We start from the raw sequence: 20705 nt of genomic DNA on the forward strand, positions 1-20705 counted from the left end.
CAGATTTTTATTGAATTCAAATTGTACCATCATATAGCTAAGTGGCATAAAACAGATGATCTAGTCATTCTCACTCTGTAGAATCTCATGTGCCATATTTTCTACATTAAAGTAGTAACTACCATGGCTACAAAATTGTTAAAGATGTGTATGGTGCAAGCTTAGTCATTGATTTGCTAGTCTTCATGGTTAGAATTTTATTCGGTCAAGCATTGAATTGTAGAAATTCTGAAGTATTCTGCATCTCGTTTTACATTCAGAACTACTGGAATATCATTTACAAGGTCATTCTGCAGAGGAGAATATAAGCTGATTTTTTTCCATTAATGCTAAATACTTAATACAGTGGAAACATTGAGGAAATTCATAATAAACGCTGAAAAAAATAAATGCAAAACTAACAAGGGTAGCATCTTTGTTCTTTCACAAACTATCTGTGCAATTGCTAACTGAAAGTAATTTTATCCAAAGCTGTTAAACCCATAAAACCTGCCCCACCCAGTAGGAATAACAAGAACAGTAACTTCCCAATAACTGTTCCTGTTTGTGAATATTCAAGGAAGATCTTAAAGTAGAACTCATCTTTACAAGTTTAACGTATTATAAATATTTAATTTACTGATAAACTGAGCAATAAAACAAGTTATTTAGTGTAGTACTTAGTCATTTTTCGTGATTTAAAATCAGGTTGAACACCAGCAGTGGAGTAAGCACTCTTGTTAAAAATGCTTTTCTCTTTATTGCAAACCTATTTTCAGTTATATTAATAAAACTGCAACAGGTTATCATCCTTAATTAATCCAGGAGCAAAAGATAAATGGTTATGAACTGCTACACTGATGGCTCATGCTCCATCATGGAAGATGCAACTTTTGTGATTCTGTAATGAGATTTAATGGAAACATGACCTGTGATCTAAGGAACCCTATTTTGTGATAATGCTTAAAGCAGAAAATTATTCACAGTGATCGTAGGAACCAGATTCAGTTTTAGTTTTTGTTTTAATCAGCCACTTATGGACAGAATAGGATTCAGATATAATTGCAGCCTTTCTGCTACAGGCTGTGTGGTTTTCTGATTTCAAAGTCATTGTAATTCTGAGCACAGTGTTTATGCCTCACATCAAATTTGATCACCTGTGCACCCCGGTTCAAAATTGTGGAAGTCAGAATTTCCCAGAGACCACTGAAGCAAGTCTACAGGTTAGGATCACTTCAGTTTAAGAATACAAATCAAGGAGGTTCCTTAACCTAGCCATGTGCAGTGCTAGTTAAAGGTACCCAAATAACTAAAATATAGAAGGATACATAGAAATATATAGCTAACTATGAACAGATAAAGTATATTTGGCTGAAATCTGTATTTATGTACCAGTTAGGAGCACAAGTAGACATTCAGGTCCCTGAGACTCCACTGTCATTGAGCAAGATCATGGCTGATCTATTTGTGTATTGAATCCACATTTCCACCTACATCCAAAAACCTTTGATTCCTTTGCCCATCGAGGAGTTAGCTACCTCCACTTTAAAAGTGTTCAATGTCTCTGCCTACACCACCATCTGAGACAGCCAGTTCCAATATAGCATCTCCGCAGCTTGGAATTCTGCAATCATTTCGCCAGTTACATAATACTCTGCTTCACTCCAAGGTCCTAAGCTTCCATATGATTGAATTATTGCAACACAGAATTCAGTCCATTCTGATATATTACCTTACTAAGGCCTCTTTGGCCTTCTAAACAGGACATTAAAAAATACTGAGGCACTGTTCCTCCAACAGAGAGTGGGTTTTCCTCATTGCCTTAACCAATATTTATCCCTCGATCAGTATCACTGAAGCCAATTATTTGTTCATTTTACATTGCTGATTGTTCTATGTGTGCTGAATTTCATGTTTCCTCCAGTCCAATATTGACTGCACTTCAAAGGGTTTACTCTGGAGCTTGAGAGCGTAGATATTGAGAACTCATGATATGGCATTGTTCATTTCAGACCCAATGAGAACATTCTTTGCTGGAGAGTTCTTTTGAAATTGGCTTCTCCACGGGATTGTGAATGCTCCATCGCTTAAATGGACTGGTTGGTTCGTATCTCAGTGACTCAAGAATATGAGCAGCAAGCGGGAATATGAGGTTGAAACCAATCAGCTTTAATTGAATTGAATGGTGGAGCAGGCTTTGAAAGGCTGCTTGACATGCTTTAGAAGCACAAGTTTATTTTTCATTCTATTTCTTGTCTGCTGAGGATCAATGCTCAGCCTGGTCCTGTATTGACCGAAAGCTTGTGCCTTTGGAGTTGGAGCCATAGCTGAATTTACACCTTCTTAAGACAAGGTTTATGTGGGCTTTTACAACAACCCACTGGTCCCCAGCTGAGATAACCTAACTGTGAAATCAATCCTGGTGCCTTATGATCAGAATGAACTAATAATGTATGATGCTGCTGTTTACCTGCTAAGCCTTCATGGAACTCAGAACGTCCAACATATCCTGCTATGAAGAAGCGCATGGTATTTTCAACACTGGAACTGAGCATTTAGCTCCACTGGTCTATGCATTGTTTATGGAGAGACAGTGGAGTGGTTGTAATGTCACTCGACTAATGGTCTGGGTGCTTGGATTCAAATCCCAGACAGATGGTGAAAAGTTTAAATACAATAAAAATCTGGAATTTAAAACTCAGCCTGATGAGGACCATGTAACCATTGCCTATTATAGTAAAAAAAAACAGCTTCACCAACGTCCTTTAAGAAAGGAAAACCGCCATCCATACCTGGTCTGGCCTACTTGCGACTGTGGATCACTATGTGGTTTACTCATAACTGCTCTCTGCAATGGTTCTAGCAAACTGAATGGAACGAGGGGCAATTGGGTAAAATATGCAGGCTTTACCAGTGGCACTCGCATTCTATGAAATAATTTAAAAATGCTCAAAAGTGAGCATCCTTACACCTCATTGCGATAGATTCTCAATACATTGTTAGAACATCCTCTATTACTTTCTTAGTCATGTACTGATTTAGTTTTTCCCTAAATGCATCTCTGTTATTTTGCATGTGTTAGTGAGATCCAGATTCTAAACATTCTCTGTGTAAAGAAGCTTCTCCTGAATTCCACATTAAATTTATTAGGTGGCAATCTTATATTTATGACCCCTCATTTTGATCTCTCCCATCAAACCTTTTCATTGTTTTGAAGACATTTGTCAGGTCACCTTGTGGTCTTTTCTTTGCAATAGAAGTTGGAGCACTGTTGTTGTGTAATGAATGGATGAGTTTCTGAAACAATTTGCTCCAAGATACTTAGCTGCAAGGTTGATATTGCTGTCCTGCAATGCATTATGCATTGTCATAGTACCAAAATCGTAGACTTGGTTTCATTAAACCACTCTGCTGTGCTCTCTGGAGAATGTTGACTGGATTTTTATTTCAAAAATACATTGTTTTCTCCCATTAAGGATACAGCAAATGTACCAATTTTGAAGGGGTTTGCATGGGCACCCCAAAAAGGTAGGGGTTGGGGCTGGTGTAGGCATGGGCTGCTTCAGCGTTGGAAGAAGAATGTCTATATGGCAAATCAACACCTAATCTTGTCCTATTCTGTTGTGCAGTGCAAGACCCACTAACGTTGAGCGAATTCACCAACTGAGGAAGGAGTACCAGCAGGCCAGACGGGAGGGTGCCATTCCATCTTACGAAGAGCACGAAGGCCGGCGCTGGCCTAGTGACTATGAGCAAGGCTGGGTAAGTCTTCACACGTGAAACTGGTGAGCGGGTAACTCTCTGTTTATTCACCTTGAGCAAATCCTGTGAAACCGGACCTGCTCTTTTTTTTGCGATTGAACAGACATGTGAAACCCAAGTAGGAAACCCACAGTGGCCTAAGCCGTTAAATCCCAGCTGCACTGATTTCATTCACAGCTGTCTTGGTTATGTGCTTCCCGGGCATGTATGAAGCAGAATAACACTACTTTAATGTATTTGGCCAGCGGTAGGCAGCAATAAATATTTACTTGTGCCACCATATGGTTTCTTGACTTCTCCCAGATGGATAGTTATTGTGATAGCCGAGTTAAAAATTCTGTATTATTTATCCATGGGTTGTTCTTTGCGCATTAAGTTTGGATCCAGGCAATTTTTTTTTTGGTGATTTATTCAGCATTACTCCTTTGTTTATCCCCTAAGGGACTTCATACTTCTGGGATTCTTACCTCTTCGTGTGCAGGGGAGGCAGGTCAAATGAGTTTATTTTGATTTACTAAGAGAGAGAGAGAGAGAGAGAGGTGGGGGGAGAAAAAAACAACACAGCTTTCAGACACCAGGAAAGCAAATAGCAGCTGATGTGCTTTGTCGTGGTCACAGCAGCAAATTAAATTGTTGGATGTGAACAGTTGAATGTCTTCAGACCCTGTGTGGTTCTATATCGATGACTGTAGTGCTGTGAAGTGACACTCTGACTAAGAGCAGAGTACAGCCGCCTACACTCCAGGAAAGACTTGGACACTCATCTAACGCGTTGGGGCTGTGAAACCGAATCATCAATGTGTGAGATTTTTATTTTGAGTTTTCTTTGCACATGTTAGTTTATCAGTTACTTTGCAAAACTGTAGATTGGAAAGAGGGTCATTTGACTTAGTGGGGTGCTTGAAGGTCATGTGAAGAAACCTCCAGGGGGTATATGCAGACAGAGCTCACAATTCCAACACGCTGTGGTTTCGTCTTTCTTCCCATTTGACTGCTAGAGGGTTGGAGTTGCAAGAAAATTAGACCCACACAAAAATAAAGTCAATTTAATTGTATTTTTTTGATGGAATCATTGGTTCCAACTGCATGAGCAAACGTCTTAAAGCTGCAAAATGTGCCGGCAGCTAGGTGGGATGATGTGCATTCACCTCTGTCACATGTTGGAGCAGTGAATCTCGGAACTCAGTCAAGGCTGAGGTAAGAGTAGGGAAGGATTTCATTCATCCGGAGAGGAAGAGAGCCTCAGTCAACATCACTCCTATGCTCATCCAGGTGGAATTGAGAGGGGAGACAGTGGTGTAGTGGTAACGTCAGTGGACTTGTAATCCAGAAACATGGGCTGTAATGTTTTGAGAACCTGAGTTCCAATCCCATTGTGGCATTGAATTAAAATTTCACTGTGGATCAGTGTAAAGGTCCACCTGATTCACCCATGTCCATAAAGACCACTGGGAAATTCACATCCCTTTTTAAATGTTATCGGCCTTTATGTGAGTTATACCATGTAACTCAGTGGTGTAATTATGTACAGTCCCATCTTTCAGATTATATGGTATCCAGTGGCATCATCAAGACTTTCAACAAAGCTAAACAGATCCCAAGCCACTATTTCCAAAAGGAGTAAAGGAGTATTTCCTGGTTCCCCGGGTCAGTATTTCTCCCAGAGCCAGTAACACTGAATCAGATTATCCAGCATGGTCATATTGCTATTTGTTAGACCTTGCTGCATGCAAATTGACTAATGGGTCTTCTACGTTACAACGGTGACTACATTTGCAAAAGTGCATCATTAGCTGTGAAGTGTTTTCCAACATTCTGAAGTCATGAAATAAATTAGAGTCTTTTTTTTTCACTAACTAATCTATGGCACCATATGTAGAATTTCCCTCTGATTAATTGACCTAACACTATGGGGCAATTTAGCATGGCTAATTCACCTGACCTGCACATCTTTGGACTGTGGGAAGAAACCGGAGCACCCGGAGGGAACCCACGCAGACACAGGGAGAATGTGCAAATTCCACACAGTCAGTCACCCAAGGTTGGAATCGAGCCTAGGACTCTGGTGCTGTGAGGCAGCAGTGCTAACCACTGAGCCACTGTGCCGTCCATTAGAGTCATGGCAGATTCGGGGTCAGTGGTGGTGTGTGTGGAAGAGGCAAACTTAACCCTATGGGCAACAGTTCAGGGCTCAAAGCTGTCCTGCCTCCAACTGAGCACCAGGAAAGTTGCAATGAGGTAATTGGAGGTGAGGAGCAGAAACTTGCACAAGGGCAGACAGTCAGAAATCCAGAAGGAAGGGGAAGAGGGCAGTACACCTATAGATGGCTGAGAGTCAGTGCTGAAGACGCCCGTGACTCTGTCTCCTCGGATATCGGAGCTCTTGTCATTGCAACCTCTCAGTGTTTTACAAGCGGCTGTACAGTGATGTGTTGGCCAGGCAACTGATGCCCTCTTCGCCAAGGATGGGCGACTGGCTCCGATTCTCACAAGACACTGGCCATCGTTAGCTCAAAGGGCAACTGGTCCTGTGCCTGGAGCTGTCAGCTGATGCCCTGCAGTACTCTTCCCCCTCCCCCAGAAGGGCGAGTCTCAGCAATGGTCTCTCCATGACATTTCCTTCACTGAGGGGGTGAGGACACAGAGCAGTGAGGCCCTGGAAGGGAACAGCTCATCAGGAGAAAAGGTGCTAGGAGAGGAGTGATTGGAGGCGGAGGGTGATAACAAATTGAACAGGAAGGTTAATGTACAGTGTAGGTCTTGCTCCTCCTGGCTCCCTAGGGAAAGAACACCACTTGGGCCAGACCTCTGGCCCTCCTGCAACATCCTGGGTCCAGATGTTGGAGTTGGGGGCAAGGTCCTGATGCAGAAACAGACCCGGCTCCTGTTCCCAGTCTCCTGGATGAGATTGTGGCCCTGCGTCACATGACAATATATTAGGACAGATCAAAGAAGTATATTTTGAGGAAAGACAGATAGAAGCAGAAAGTTGTAGAGGGGAAACTCCAGAGCATCAGGCTGACGGCACTGTAGCTAATGGTGTACTGAAGGAAATCAAAGACCTACAAGAGGACGGAGTTGGCAGAACTGACAGAAGGGAGAGACAAGGTCATGAGCAGATTTAACCACAAGGATGATTATTTAAAAAGCCGCACATTGCTGGACAGGATGTCAATGCAGGCCAGCTAGCAACAGTGGCAGGGACACCTGCAGGATAAACTTCTCTTATTCCCACAGGCAACTAAATCGTAGGTGACTTGCCATTTTGTAAGAATTCCTAATCGACAATGAAATGATTAGGAAGATTTTCCGAAAGTTTGTTTATATTTCACTTGATGGATGCCATGCCGCATCGTCCCACAGAAAGAGCTACAGCTATTAAAATGCAGCGGGGAATCAATCTATTTATAATCGATGATGGAGATGCCCACAAGCTGTTTGCAATGACTTCCTTTCCTTTCCTGTCTCTTAAAGCATCCATTCAATGCATTCGTTTATGGAACAGTCAAGGTCAGAAGTTAATGGTACGCGAGGTCATTGGAAGGGGCTGTCCATCCTTTCTAACCCCTCTTTGGCATTTCGTTCCAAGCACTGGCTCATTATGCCACTGAGCAGAGCAAAGAGAGTTTTGTCAACTTCATCCTCTTCCAGGCAAACAGTGAAGTGACATTCTGAAATAGATTGTAGACTGCACTAACCTAAATAGGACCAGAAAGTGAGTAATCACAGTTCCGGGTGCAGACGTCAAGATGGCATTTATTGACAGCTGGGCTTTGAGTGAATGGAAAGGTCATGACTATCAGGTTCTCCTGATAATAATAGTAGGCAGTTTAGTCAGTGAAGTTTTCACTGAGTGAATGGATAACGCAATAGCCACTTAATCACTAAGATTAAAGATAGGAGTTGCAGGCATAATCAGGCAGTGTAGTGTAGACACCTTCTGGAGGTGGAAAAGAAAACTACTGTGGATATAATGGTCAGACAGGTCATCATCAAGAATGACCAGATAGTAAAACAAAATCTCCTTTTTTAAAGTCTAGGAAAACTTGTCAGATAGTGCAATATTGAAGCTTTATCTACTACTAACGGCTTCTGTTGTGTGAAATGGAATTCCAATACAAAATTGATCCTTCACAGGTCAAAATCTACGTTCTCTTAATGTGCTGTAAGTAATTTTTTTTTGCCTTGATCTCCACAGGTAAATGAATAAGGGTATGACACAAAGAAGGAAACTATTTCCCCTCAAATTTTACATTTTGGACTGTACTTCACAGGATATACACAAGGTTATATAATCAATGTCTAAGTGGAGCAGTCATATATTGAGTTGTGAATGGTGACTTGAGAATTCTACACTCTATAAATAGTTTCCATGTTTGTCAATGTGTTAATGCATTCTTCCTGTTACTATGTAGTATTAATATGAAACAGAAAACCTGAATGTAGTTGTGTTGGCAAAGTAATATTTTGGAAGTGTAGATGGAAACATAGCATAATTTACAGACAAGAACCCAGGAGTGTATCAGCATTTATCGGCAGTCCTCAGAAGTATGTAAAAATTTTCAGGCAATCCCCATTCATGTGGCAGTATTTACAGACAGTCCCCAGGAATATATCAGTATTTACGGAGACCTCTCAGGAGCTTATGCAGAGGTCCCACCGTGCAGGAATCGTAGTGATCTTATTGATGGCTTTGACTCCTGTGATGTTTTCTGCCCTGTTCTTCAATGTATGGCAGAGGGATTTCTTTCCTCATATAATCAGCAATAAGTCATTCTTACCAACAATGCATTCACCTTCAATAGTTGGTATGTATTTTTGGTGTTATGAGCAGTTAGACATTTAATTAGATTAGATTAGTTACAGTGTGGAAAAAGGCCCTTCGGCCCAACAAGTCCACACTGACCCACCGAAGCGGAACCCACCCAGACCCATTCTCCTTCATTTACCCCATCACCTAACACTATGGGCAATTTAGCATGGCCAATTCACCTAACCTGCACATTTTTGGACTGTGGGAGAAAACCCACTCAGACACGGGGAGAATGTGTAAACTCCACAGTCCGTCGCCTGAGGCGGGAATTGAACCCGGGTCTCTGGTGCTGTGAGGCAGCAGTGCTAACCACTGTGCCACTGTGCTGTTTTTTTGTTTTATATTTAGGAACTATGGACTAGTTTCAGGTTTGCTGTCATTGGCATTGATTCCTGATTTTGGAGCATGATTTGTTGCTTCCACACGTAAGTTGATTGATTGAGACTCCAGTTGACTGCATCTTTGTGTTAGTGGATTTGTCCTTGACTTTGGCCCACAGAGTGTATGGTTTCAAGATCTGTGTATTACTGTATGAATCCTTTCAAGTGACGGATGCTTGTGGAAAGTTTTCTGCATGTTTCACAGGCTTCACATGATTTTCAGAAGTACCTACCAGTTCCAGGTTAAGCAGCATGGCTTACAATGAATGTTTGATTCATTAGACACAGATTCCGCATGGTGAGATGGCTTTTCACAAAGCTTCCTGTGAGGAAAGAACTGGAAATAATTTGCATGCTTTTCTAAAGTACTGTTGGCCTTTATTTGACAGCTCATGTTTGCTGTTTAAAAAAAGACTTCAATTTATTTGGCACCTTTCATGACCTCAGGGTGTCTCAAAGCACAATGTAGACAATCGAGCATTTTTCAAGTGCAGCCACTATTGCAGTGTAGAAAATGCAGCAATAAATTTGTGTACAGCAGGATTTCACAAATAGTAACTTAATAATGACCAGGTAATCTCCTTTAGTTGTATTGGTTGAGTGATTAATATTAGCCAGGATGAACTCCCCTACTCTTTTAAAAAAACCCTAGAATCCAACATTACCATGAGAGAATAGATTGGTTTCACTTTTGATCCAGAAGACTGGACCTCTGACAGTGTAGTACGCACTCACTACTGCGCAAAAGTGGCAGCTTTGATTCTGTGCAGAGTGGAACCTGAACCCACCCGCTTCAGAATCAAAGAGAAGAGCATCTGAGAATGCGGTGAAGCCCCCGGATTTAACCCATTGCTTTCAAGAAGGAAACAAAACCGAAGAACTGCAGACGCTGGAAATCCAGAACAAAAACGGAAATTGCTGGAGAAACTCAGCAGGTCTGACAGCATCCGTGGAAAGAAAGCAGAGTCAACCTTTCAGATCCAGTGACCCTTCATATATCCTTCACAAGGAAAGTAAATCTCCAGAGCTGTGTGGAGAAGACAAGTGAGTGGGACAAGATCAGTTACTTTTCCAGTGGACCAAACGGACCCCTCCTATGCTATAGCCATTCTGATTCTATGAATTTATTTGATCTATGAATTAACTTATTGCTGTTGATAGACGTAGCTCAGTTGCTAGCACTCTCTTCTCTGAATCACAAAGTTCTGGGACAATTGCTTCTCCCTTTCTACTCCAAGGCTTCAGTATCTAAATCAAGGATAACATTCCAGTGACAGTACTAAGAAAGCAGGTGGTGCTGCACTGTTGGTGAGATGTTAACACAGGACCCCATTTACCTGTACACTTTGCCCTCGCCAATCATCATCACAGTCAGGGTTAGTGTCCTGTGAATTAAGCTTGATGCGATGATGTCATGGGGTGAGACTAGCTCCCCACCCACCAGTGAGAAAGCCCACTGCACCAAGCTCCAGTTAGGTACTTAAAATGTTGAACATGCATCCCATAAAGTTAGGAGCCTCGCCAATGACGTTTTGCCCTGCCTGAGACTGATAACCAGCCAGAGGTCAGCACATTCTGAAACCAGGGGTTAGATCCGAGGGTCCAGGGTGTAAAGCCATGACTTAAAACAGTGAGAAGCTAAAGGGAATGGGATTTTCACAGAGTGGGGAATGCAGAGAGGGGGGTTCTGAATCAAAAGCAGGGAGGCAGGTGGCTTCCAGCACCCACGCCTTCCCTCAACTTTCCCCCCCCTCCCCCCCGCGCTACCCAATCCCCACCACTCCAATCTCTCTCTTTCTGTTAAACAGACAGACAGACAGCCACACACACGCACACATACATACTCACACACACCCTCCCTCCCAATGGGTGGGGGGGGGAGGCATTGGAGCCCTTCCCTCAGGTAAGTGACTGGTGTCGAGTTGTGGCTAGAATTTTCCTCTGAAGGGCCTTCAATTGCTGATAGGTTTCAGAGGGTCACTCAAGGACCTCCTCGCCCAGATAAGATGGCAAGCACCTTATCCAATTATTTACCCTCCGTGTAACTTGTCTTGCCAGTTGCAGGGTGTGGAAAATCACGCCACTCAAAATGGTACGGGCGTTGTCGTGTTGCTGTTTGTGGAGGACTGCCGTTTGTCCTGATGGCTGTTGTTTCTCCCACATTACTGATTTTAAAGTGGCTATAAAATTCTTTTAGCTGTCCAGTGTGAAAAATGCTCTGTTCATGTGGTTCTTTCATTTTCTTGTTTTATGAGTCCATGGATGGAATAGAAACATGCTTACAGTAAATTAGCTTTTTTGGGTCATTTAAATTGAGGATATCACTGAGTGAACTACGAAGAGAAATGTAGATCCCACTGCTGCAGAATCATTCTTGTGTGTATATTTACTTCTCTTGAAATTGCAATAGAAATGGTTGACCTTCATAGTAAGACCTTAGCCTGCTGGGCAGTGCTAGTTATCTGACTACACTTATTGTTGCTGTTTCAAAAAAAAAATTTTTATTACTTCTTATTCGAGGTCCAATGTAGTGGGCATTCTACAGTAGGTCAGCAAGTGGCCAACGACTCCAGTTTGGCCTGTTGAGTGACAACCCCATTATAGCTGGAGATGTAATGTTGGTCAGTGAGTGACATTCATGCTTTAATGGGAAAGTGTAGTGGTGGTTAGTGTCAATAAGATCAGTTAGTTTGATGAAATAGGTGTCAGCTGAGGCTCAGTAGGCAACACTCTCTTTTCTGAGTCAGAACATTGTAGAGTAGACCTCCAACCCTGACACTGGAACACAAAATTTGGACTGACACTTCAGTGTCTATTGAGAGAGTACAATGTTGTTGGAGGAGCTGTCTTGTGGATAAAATATAGATATCCAGAGGAACCTTGATTATCCGAACAAGAAGGGCAGGCACTATTTTGTTTGGACAATTGATTGTTTGGATAATCAATTTTATCTTAAACAAGGGAAGCCATGCTGATCTAATGCTGTGCTCTATCGGAGAATATATTTAAATTAATAATTTTAACGTATTGAGCACAAGAGGACATAGATTTCACATGATGAACAAAATAAAGCAATGATAACACGAGAAAACCTTTTAAAAAGGCAGCAGCAGTTAGCATTTGGCAAGGAGTGGTGGAGACAGCATTAAACAAGGTCCCGAACAGCTTCTACGATCACAAGAGCATTTGTCAGTTTCTGGGAACGCAGTCTCTTGATAGAAAGATGGAAGCACTGCCTTGCGTGTGCATTTACATTCTTGGCCAATTTTTTTAATGAATGGCCCGTAAAGTATTAGGAATACCTATACAGTAATATAAAGCACTTACCGTTGCAAAGGGCTGTGTAACAACCCTTACCTAAAAATAATCCAGTCACTGATGCTTGAGCTGCTTGTGTATTTTTGTTGTTGCCAATGTTTTCACATGTTCTTCTTGTAACGTTTTTGCGGGACCTTGAAATCATCTTCGGATAATCGATATTCAAATAATTGAGGTTCCTCCGTACATAGTCCTCTCAGACAGACATAAAAGATCCCAAGCATTATTTCAAGGATGCAAGGTCATTGCAAAGCATGTTGGCTGCCCGATGTGAACCTTCAATTTCGCAAATCAACTCATGCCCCACTCCTACCCACTTTAGGAATTGGCAGAGGAAGTGACACCATGAGACACCGGTGGAAACAATGTCATGAAAAGCCAGCAGCGTGGCATGTATTTCAATGTGAGGATTTATTTGAGATTTGAGATTTCAAACTCCCTGCGTTATGAACATAGACAAGTTAAGGCTGTGGGTTACAACTGTGTCCACTGCTTAGCTTGCGGAATAACGCAAGAGCATTTTGCATTAAACCTTAAAAACAAATCGCTAACCTGCTGAGAAGTGAAATTATCCAAACCCCACAGCTCAGGCCTGATTCCATCTTAGCCTGTTAAAATCTCAGCAGCTGGTAGTCTTTAGGGTTCTTTTTTGATGTGTAGAGGCTTGGATTTGATTGGGGAGAAGTGCTTCACTGAATGAGATGTCAACGTGTGGCAATACCATGCATTGGTGGAAGTTGGCATTTCTTTTGCCTTGGTGCTGATGACAAATAGTTGGAGTAATTTGTTTAAAATGCTGTGTGCCTGTTCCCAATTCTTTTTTTTAAACAACGCCAGCAATTGCAAAACCACCTACCCCTAACCCCACCACTGAATCATGCTACTGTACAAGATTCACCTACAGTGGTACCACCGACCTTCTGAATTAAAAAGAGCCCCTTCATGCTATATATTTATTCACACGTTGTGGGCATCACTATCAAAGTCAAGATTTAGCACTCATTCCTAATTGCCCTTCTAAAAGTGACAGAGAACCACCTCCTCCTCCTCCTCCTCTCTTCTGGCCAACACTTGTCTGTCAGCCAACTCCCAAACCAGATGATCCAGTCATCATCACCACATTGCTGCCTTTGAGAGCTTGCTACTTTAAAGTTGATTGCTGCATTTCTTAAAGTAAATCCTCACTTTGAAATACATGCCACGCTGCTGGCTTTCCATGACATTTGTTTCCACCGGTGTCTCATGGTGTCACTTCCTCTGCCAATTCCTAAAATGGGTAGGAGTGGGGCAAGAATCCCTCGGTCAAGAAGGAAAGTCTTGCATTCTGGTTTTCTGCCTCCTTTAAAAACTGACCTTTTAAATTGCCCATCTGTCTTCTGAAGTTTGGAATTTTACCCTTTGTGCTGGGTGGATGAGGGGACAGCGGAAGCAAAGGGAGGGCTGGAGATTTGTTTTTTTTTAACTTGGAGGCAACCAAGAGCGTACGCTCTGTTTTTGATATATTTTTGTTCTGAAGGGGAATGATGTGTGAATGTATGCTCATTTTTTTTGGCTTGGTTTATGTCTAGAGGCTAATTCAAGCTAATGCATCTGCTACCCATCTGCATGTCTACTCGCATCAAATAACGTCAAACCAAAATACATTCATGTAATGAAAAGCAATACTTTGTGTCATTTTGCTGTCATTCAAAAGCCAGCTCACTCTGGAATCTACAACTCTTGCCTTAAGCTGAAGCACGAACAAATGTCCTTGTGGTAGCAGTTTTGCCCACTTATGCATGCATGTTAGTTTTATTTCTCTCCAGGACTACCCCAGTGCCTCAGAACTGGAAGTTGTTTAGCCTGGACCACCATTCAGTTACATACTGGCTGTGCCTTAATTCCATCTCTCACCTCTCTCTGTCTGTCTGTCTCTCTCTCTCTCTCTCTCTCTTTCCCTCCCCACCCACCACCTTGAATCTGTAACCTTTTAGTACCCTAAATGTCCAACAAAAAGGCTGTTAAGCTCAGTGTCGCCATTTTAAATTGATTTCAGTCTCAAACATCTTTTTAAGGAAGTGCATCAAAAGTTTTACTATTCATGTGTGAAGAAGACATCCAAAAATAAAAGAGCACTCTATTAGTGGCGCTTGGAAGATGATTTTCAAAGGAAAAGAAAGCTCTCTTGTCACCTTCAGCTCCACAGTCAGTCATTTTTGCTGCAGTGTGCAGCACAGTTGTGATTCTCAGTTAAGATTTTCATCAGTTGAGAAAATTTGTGCTGTTATTTATAACCGACAAGCATGTGGTGAGTTTTCTGCGTCACTCGATGCAGGAGACTCAGCAGGAGATTCCTGGACACGGTGACTTTGAAAATATTGGTGCAGCTTTAAGCATCTCCATGAAGTCTTCCAGGTGAAGAAAACATTGGGCATGGTGAGCACCAAAAATAAAGGCATGGATTCTAAAAGCATCAAGTAACATTGACATTAGCAAGTAATCCAGCATTGGAGCAGAGATTGTACAGGGTAACACTTGGGATAGACGTTGTCCTTCCAAGTTGTGTTCCTACTTGCACTCATATAGCACCTTTCATAACTTCATGACTCCTCAAAATGTTTTACAGCCAATGAAGAGTCATCACTGTGTTACTCTCCGAAATCAGGCATTCAGTTTATACACGGGCAGTTTTCTGATGCCTGTCATGTGGGCTCTGATTCTACCTAAAGGCAAGATGTTGATCCTATAACGCCTTGATTAGGAGACGGCAGTTGCAAAAGCTGGAGATTACCAAAAACACAAATTTCGGTTGAAAATTTGCTGAAATCCCAAATCTGGATGTTGACTTAACTTTGAACATTCCTTTTGCCAATTGTAGTGGGCATTCGCACTTTATGAAAGTTCATGACAGCTTTCAAAAGTTCGAATTTGCTAAGTTATTATTCTTTGGATGGGAGGAAAGGATCAAGGAATTCTTGAAAGTTAGGAGAAAGTGAGGACTGCAGATGCTGGAGATCAGAGCTTAAAAATGTGTTGCCGGAAAAGCGCAACAGTCCTGAAGAAGGGCTTATACCCGAAATGTTGATTCTCCTGTTCCTTTGATGCTGCCTGGCCTGCTGCGCTTTTCCAGCAACACATTTTTAAATTCTTGAAAGTTATGTTAACTTACATATTCCTGCCACATAGAGTCACAGAGATGTACAGCACAGAAAACGACCCTTCAGTCCAACTCATCCATGCCGACCAAATATCCTAACGCAATCTAGTCCCACCAGCCAGCACCCAGCCCATATTCCATCCAAACCCTTCCTGTTCATTTACCCATTCAGATGCCTTTTAAATGTTGCAATTGTACCAGCCTCCACCACTTCCTTTGGCAGCTCATTCCATACACACACCACCCTCTGTGTGAAAACGTTGCCCCTTAGGTGTCTTTTATTTCTTTCTCCTCTCACCCTAAACCTATGCCATCTAGTTCTGGACTCCCCCACCCCAGGGAAGAGACTTTGTTTATTTATCCTATCCATGCCCCCTCATGATTTCATAAACCTCTACAAGGTCACCCCTCAGCCTCCAACATTCCAGGGAAAACAGCCCCAGCCTTTTCAACCTTTCCCTATAGCTCAAATCCTCCAACCTTGGCAACATCCTTGTAAATCTTTTCTGAACCCTTTCAAGTTTCACAACATCCTTCTGATAGGAAGGAGACCAGAATTGCACACAATATTCCAACAGTGGCCTAGCCAATGTCCTGTACAGCCACAACATGACCTCCCAATTCCTGCACTCAAACTCTGACCAATAAAGGAAAGCATACCACTATCCTATCTACCTGCGACTCCACTTTCAAGGAGCTATGATTCTGCACTCCAAGGTTTCTTTGTTCAGCAACACTCCCTAGGACCTTACCATTAAGTGTATAAATCCTGCTAAGATTTCCTTTCCCAAAATGCAGCACCTCGCATTTATCTAAATTCAACTCCATCTGCCACTTCTCAGCCTATTGGCCCATCTGATTAAGATCCCGTTGTAATCTGAGGTAACCTTCTTCACTGTCCACTATGTCTCCAATTTTGGTGTCATTTGCAAACTTACTAACTGTACTTCTTATGCTCACATCCAAATCATTTATATAAATGACGAAAAGTAGTGGACACAGCACTGATCCTTGTGGCACTCCGCTGGTCACAGGCCTCCAGTCTGAAAAACAACCCTTCACCACCACCACCACCCTCTGTTTTCTACATTTAGAGTCTGTTCTGTATCCAAATGGCTAGTTCTCCATTTATTCCATGAGATCTAACCTTGCTAACCAATCTCCCATGTCTCTCATGGGGAACCTTGTCAAATGCCTTACTGAAGTCCATATAGATCACATCTACCGCTCTGCCCTCATCAATTCTCTTTGTTACTTCTTCAAAAAACTCAATCAGGTTTGTGAGCCATGATTTCCCACGCACAAAGCCATGTTGATTATCCCTAATCAGTCCTTGCCTTTCCAAATACATGTACATCCTGTCCCTCAGGATTCTGTCCAACAACTTGCCCATCACTGACGTCAGGCTCACTGGTCTATAATTCCCTGACTTGTCCTTACCACCTTTCTTAAACAGTGGCACCACATTAGCCAACCTCCAGCCTTCAAGCACCTCACCTGTGACTATCGGTGATCCAAATATCTCAGTAAGAGGCCCAGAAATCACTTCCCTAGCTTCCCACAGAGTTCTAGGGTACATCTGATCAGGTCCTGGGGATTTATCCACTTGTATATGTTTCAAGACGTCACCATCTATTTCCTTACATTCTATATTTTCTGTGTCCTTTTCCACAGTAAACACTGATGCAAATTACTCGTTTAGTATCTCCCCAATCTCCTGCGGTTCCACACAAACGCCACCTTGCTGATCTTTGAGGGGCCCTTTTCTCCACCCAGTTACCCTTTTGTCCTTAATGTATTTGTAAAAACCCTTTGGATTTTCCTTAACCTGTTTGCCAAAGCTACCTCATGTCCTCCTTTTGCCCTCCTGATTTCCCTCTTAAGTATACTCCTACTGCCTTATACTTCTTTGAGGATTCACTCGATCTATCTTGTCTCTACCTGACATTTGCTTCCTTCTTTTTCTTAACCAGACCCTCAATTTCTTTAGTCATCCAGTATTCCCTACACCTACCAGCCTTTCCTTTCACCCTGCTCAAGTTCAAAGAATGTATGTGTATTGGCTATTTATTTATTGTAACTTTGCTTCAGAGGACCAGTTGGATTGTCGACCAGGCTGTGTGTTGCGCTAGATTCTCAGAGCCAGTAACCACTCATTTCATTCTACAGAATGTCAGGAAAGGAAAGATGCACGTTTACCAATTTGTATTAGCCTTTAAGTGTCTGGGATCTCCCATTTTAACATGTTCCTAAAATTGTCATTTGCATTTCTGGCAAATGCCAAATGTCACTCAGTCCTTGAAGCCCAGCTAAAACCATTAATTACCATCGCAGTACTGTGTGTTGCAACTATATTGTTTTACACAAAATTGTCACTCATACTTGGTAAGAGTGACTGTATCTCAAAAGGATTCATTTTGTGAAGCACTTTGCACTTTGGGGCTCTGAGAACAACTATGAGGTGTAATCTGAATGCACATGCCTTTCATTCTTTGTACTGGCATAGGCTGAAAGACACTACTCTGGCAGAGTTTCATGTAGTTTGCTGACTGATTTCAATTCCCCAACCATGCGAGAAAAAAACACAGAAGAAAATTCTTAGGGGGCATTAAAACTGTTTTTTTTAAGTTTCTTTGAAAACTTCTGTTCAACAATTATAAAAATTGTTGGAGATGTTATGGACCAGACCAAACCCCTCAAAATATTTTAAGAAGATTGCATAGAGCTTAACATATTCTTATTTTAAAGGCAGGTGCCAGGCATTGTGTTCCAGATGCAATTTTATTGGTCAAGCCACCAGTCTTGAAGTAAAACACAGTTTATGGTTAAAGTGCAACAAAAGAAAGAATTTGAATAATTTAACTATATTGGGAAACTTAACAGAATAATAGATTGTTTAACTACTAAAAAGTAACTGTTGCAATGCAGTAACATTACATAAACGTGATATATGGGAAGCAAATTCAGAAAAATAGATGGACTCACGTGATTCTGGCAGCAGGAACAGAACCCTAGTTTTTAGCTGAAACAGAGAGTGGAAGAACAGCTTTCAGATACATCCTCCTTCAATACCCGAGCAGCGACTGTTACTGAAATACTTAAAGTAAAAATCCTGGTTCTGTGGGAGCTTGACTCCATCCAATCAAGTCTCAGAAACTGTTTGCTTTATTGGCTCTGCGCAGGCTGCTTGGCACCTCTCTCTCTCTCTCTCTCTCTCTCTCTCAACCTTTCTTCGTAAAAAAAGATTCAGTATCATTTCTCAAAGCTTCAGTATCATCACAAAGCGACTAAAAGGCTGTTGACCAATGGTGAGGAATCATCCAGTTGCCCAAGAGTCTTTCATTTACTCATTGGCGAATTAAGGCGCTGTTAACCTTAAGGTTTATTTGGGAAAATGCCAGAAGAATCACCATCTGTAACAGAACTCAGGTTATCCAGCTGAAGATACTTCATAGGGCCCATATAGCACCGGATCGATTGGCAAAATTTAAGGCGGGGCATCCCCAATGTGTCCCAAATGTAAAATAGAGGTGGGCACTCTTGTACATTGTCTATGGACCTGTCATAAGATCCGTAGATACTGGACTAAAGTAGCTAGTGCCCTGACAGAAAATTTAGGAACGGAAATTAAAGTGGACCCCGTATCTCTCCTTTTGGGCTTTTCGAACTTATCCTCCCTGGACATGCACGGGAAGAGACTATTTTCTATTCTCTCTTTCTGTGCAAGGAAAAATATTTTGGTAAACTGGATGGCTGAGGGCCCCCCTGGACTTTCAAATTAGCACAGATTAATTATGGAATGTATTCTCCTTGACTTCCTTACAAATATGGTGCACTAAAAGACCGAATTATTTTATAAAATATGGCAGTCCTTCTTGAATTATATGAATACAGATATTTTGGCTATCCTAACAAGGGCTTTTATTTAATTGAGATTGCAAACCTGGCTGGTCCGGGGCCCCTTGAGAGAGGAATTCCGCATGAATACGGGTTTTGTTACATTTGATGTTAACACATTCCGAGCATGTATGTTATCCGTTGTTTTTTTTTCTCTTTCTCTTATTTGAATAATGTAAGAGACTTAAATATACACTCTGGTTAGTTGTAGGTTAGATTAGTAGTTAGTTGAGTTTTGTTTTTTTTATCTGTATTTTTCTTTTGTTAAAATTTGGTTATTATATATTTAAGATTTAATTGTATATCAATGTTCGTACTTGAGAGTTTTGTTTATTTTTGTAAACTTGTAAAAATGTTAAATTTCTAATAAAAATATCTATAAAAAAAACCTGAAGGTTTAACATGGCAAGTCATCAATGAGGGAAGTGTAAGAACTGAGCAGTGAGAGATAGGAGCTCATATGATAAAGACCTCAAGGAACTTGTCCATCCAGAGTTGGCAATTGAAACTAGGATAAGGACAGGAGAGAAGGGAAGCATGTGCACAGGTGAATCAGTATTATAATCCACATGAGACACATGGAAGTCTGCCAAATATTCATGGGCACTCATTGTCAACTTAAATGTATTTCTTTTTAACAGAAGGGCCATTCAGATAAATCTGACATTATTATATGTAGTGTTTTTGTCAAGAGAGTAGAACTTGGTCAGATTGATCCTCCTGTGAAGTGCAGCGTCGTTTGTGAATCTCTATAAATATACACTACATTAGGTCTGTGACGGGTGAAGCAGAAAAATAGACTTGGATTTCAATAACACCCTTCACATTCTCAGGACATCCCAAAGTGCCTTACAACCAGCGAAGCAGTTTTGAAATGTAGTCACTGTTGTAATGCATGAAGTGAGGCAGCTAATTTGCATGTAGCAAGCTTCCACAAATAGAGGTGAGATAATTACAAAATAATGAGTTGGACTAATGAGTAAATATGGACCAGAACAGTGGAGAGAACTTCCTGATTTTCATCTAAGTTGCGCCATGCAATTTTTTTTATGTGCACCTTCCAGAGTGGGACAGTGCCTCTGGTTTAATGTCTCTTCCAAAATCTACCACCTCCAGCAGGACAACATTTGCTCAGCCCTTCAGTAGAGCATCTGCCTAGATTGTTGTGCACAGGCTTCTTAGTGTGGGACATGTACCCACATACTTCTAACATATGGGCGAGAGTGCTGCCAACTGAGTCACCACTGGCACTTACTGGAATGGTTGGAAGGAATGTGTCAACCTGCCCTTGTAAGGGATATGACAACATGTTTAATTAGGCTAGTGGATGGTTACCACAAGTTTGCATCATCAATGCTTCAACTGCAGGTTAGTAACGGCATCTGTCCCACTGCCTCTCATGGCTGCACCCGGTTCTTTG

The 20705-nt window shown here is 41.7% G+C and overlaps 1 protein-coding gene across 2 annotated transcripts in view; it reads left to right on the plus strand.

The window, feature by feature from the left end:
- Nucleotides 1-20705, plus strand: part of LOC122551426 (partitioning defective 3 homolog B-like) — a 1013066-nt gene that overhangs the window by 887165 nt on the left and 105196 nt on the right. For both annotated transcript variants that reach the window (XM_043693310.2, XM_043693308.2), the window contains one exon: nucleotides 3609-3741. In XM_043693310.2, the coding sequence (XP_043549245.2) occupies nucleotides 3609-3741 (133 nt within the window). The remainder of the gene's footprint in view (nucleotides 1-3608; nucleotides 3742-20705) is intronic.

The sequence above is a fragment of the Chiloscyllium plagiosum genome, unplaced genomic scaffold (genome assembly GCF_037043375.1).
Source record: "Chiloscyllium plagiosum isolate Xiang-an unplaced genomic scaffold, Cpla_swu_hap1 HiC_scaffold_7, whole genome shotgun sequence".
NCBI lineage: Eukaryota > Metazoa > Chordata > Chondrichthyes > Orectolobiformes > Hemiscylliidae > Chiloscyllium > Chiloscyllium plagiosum.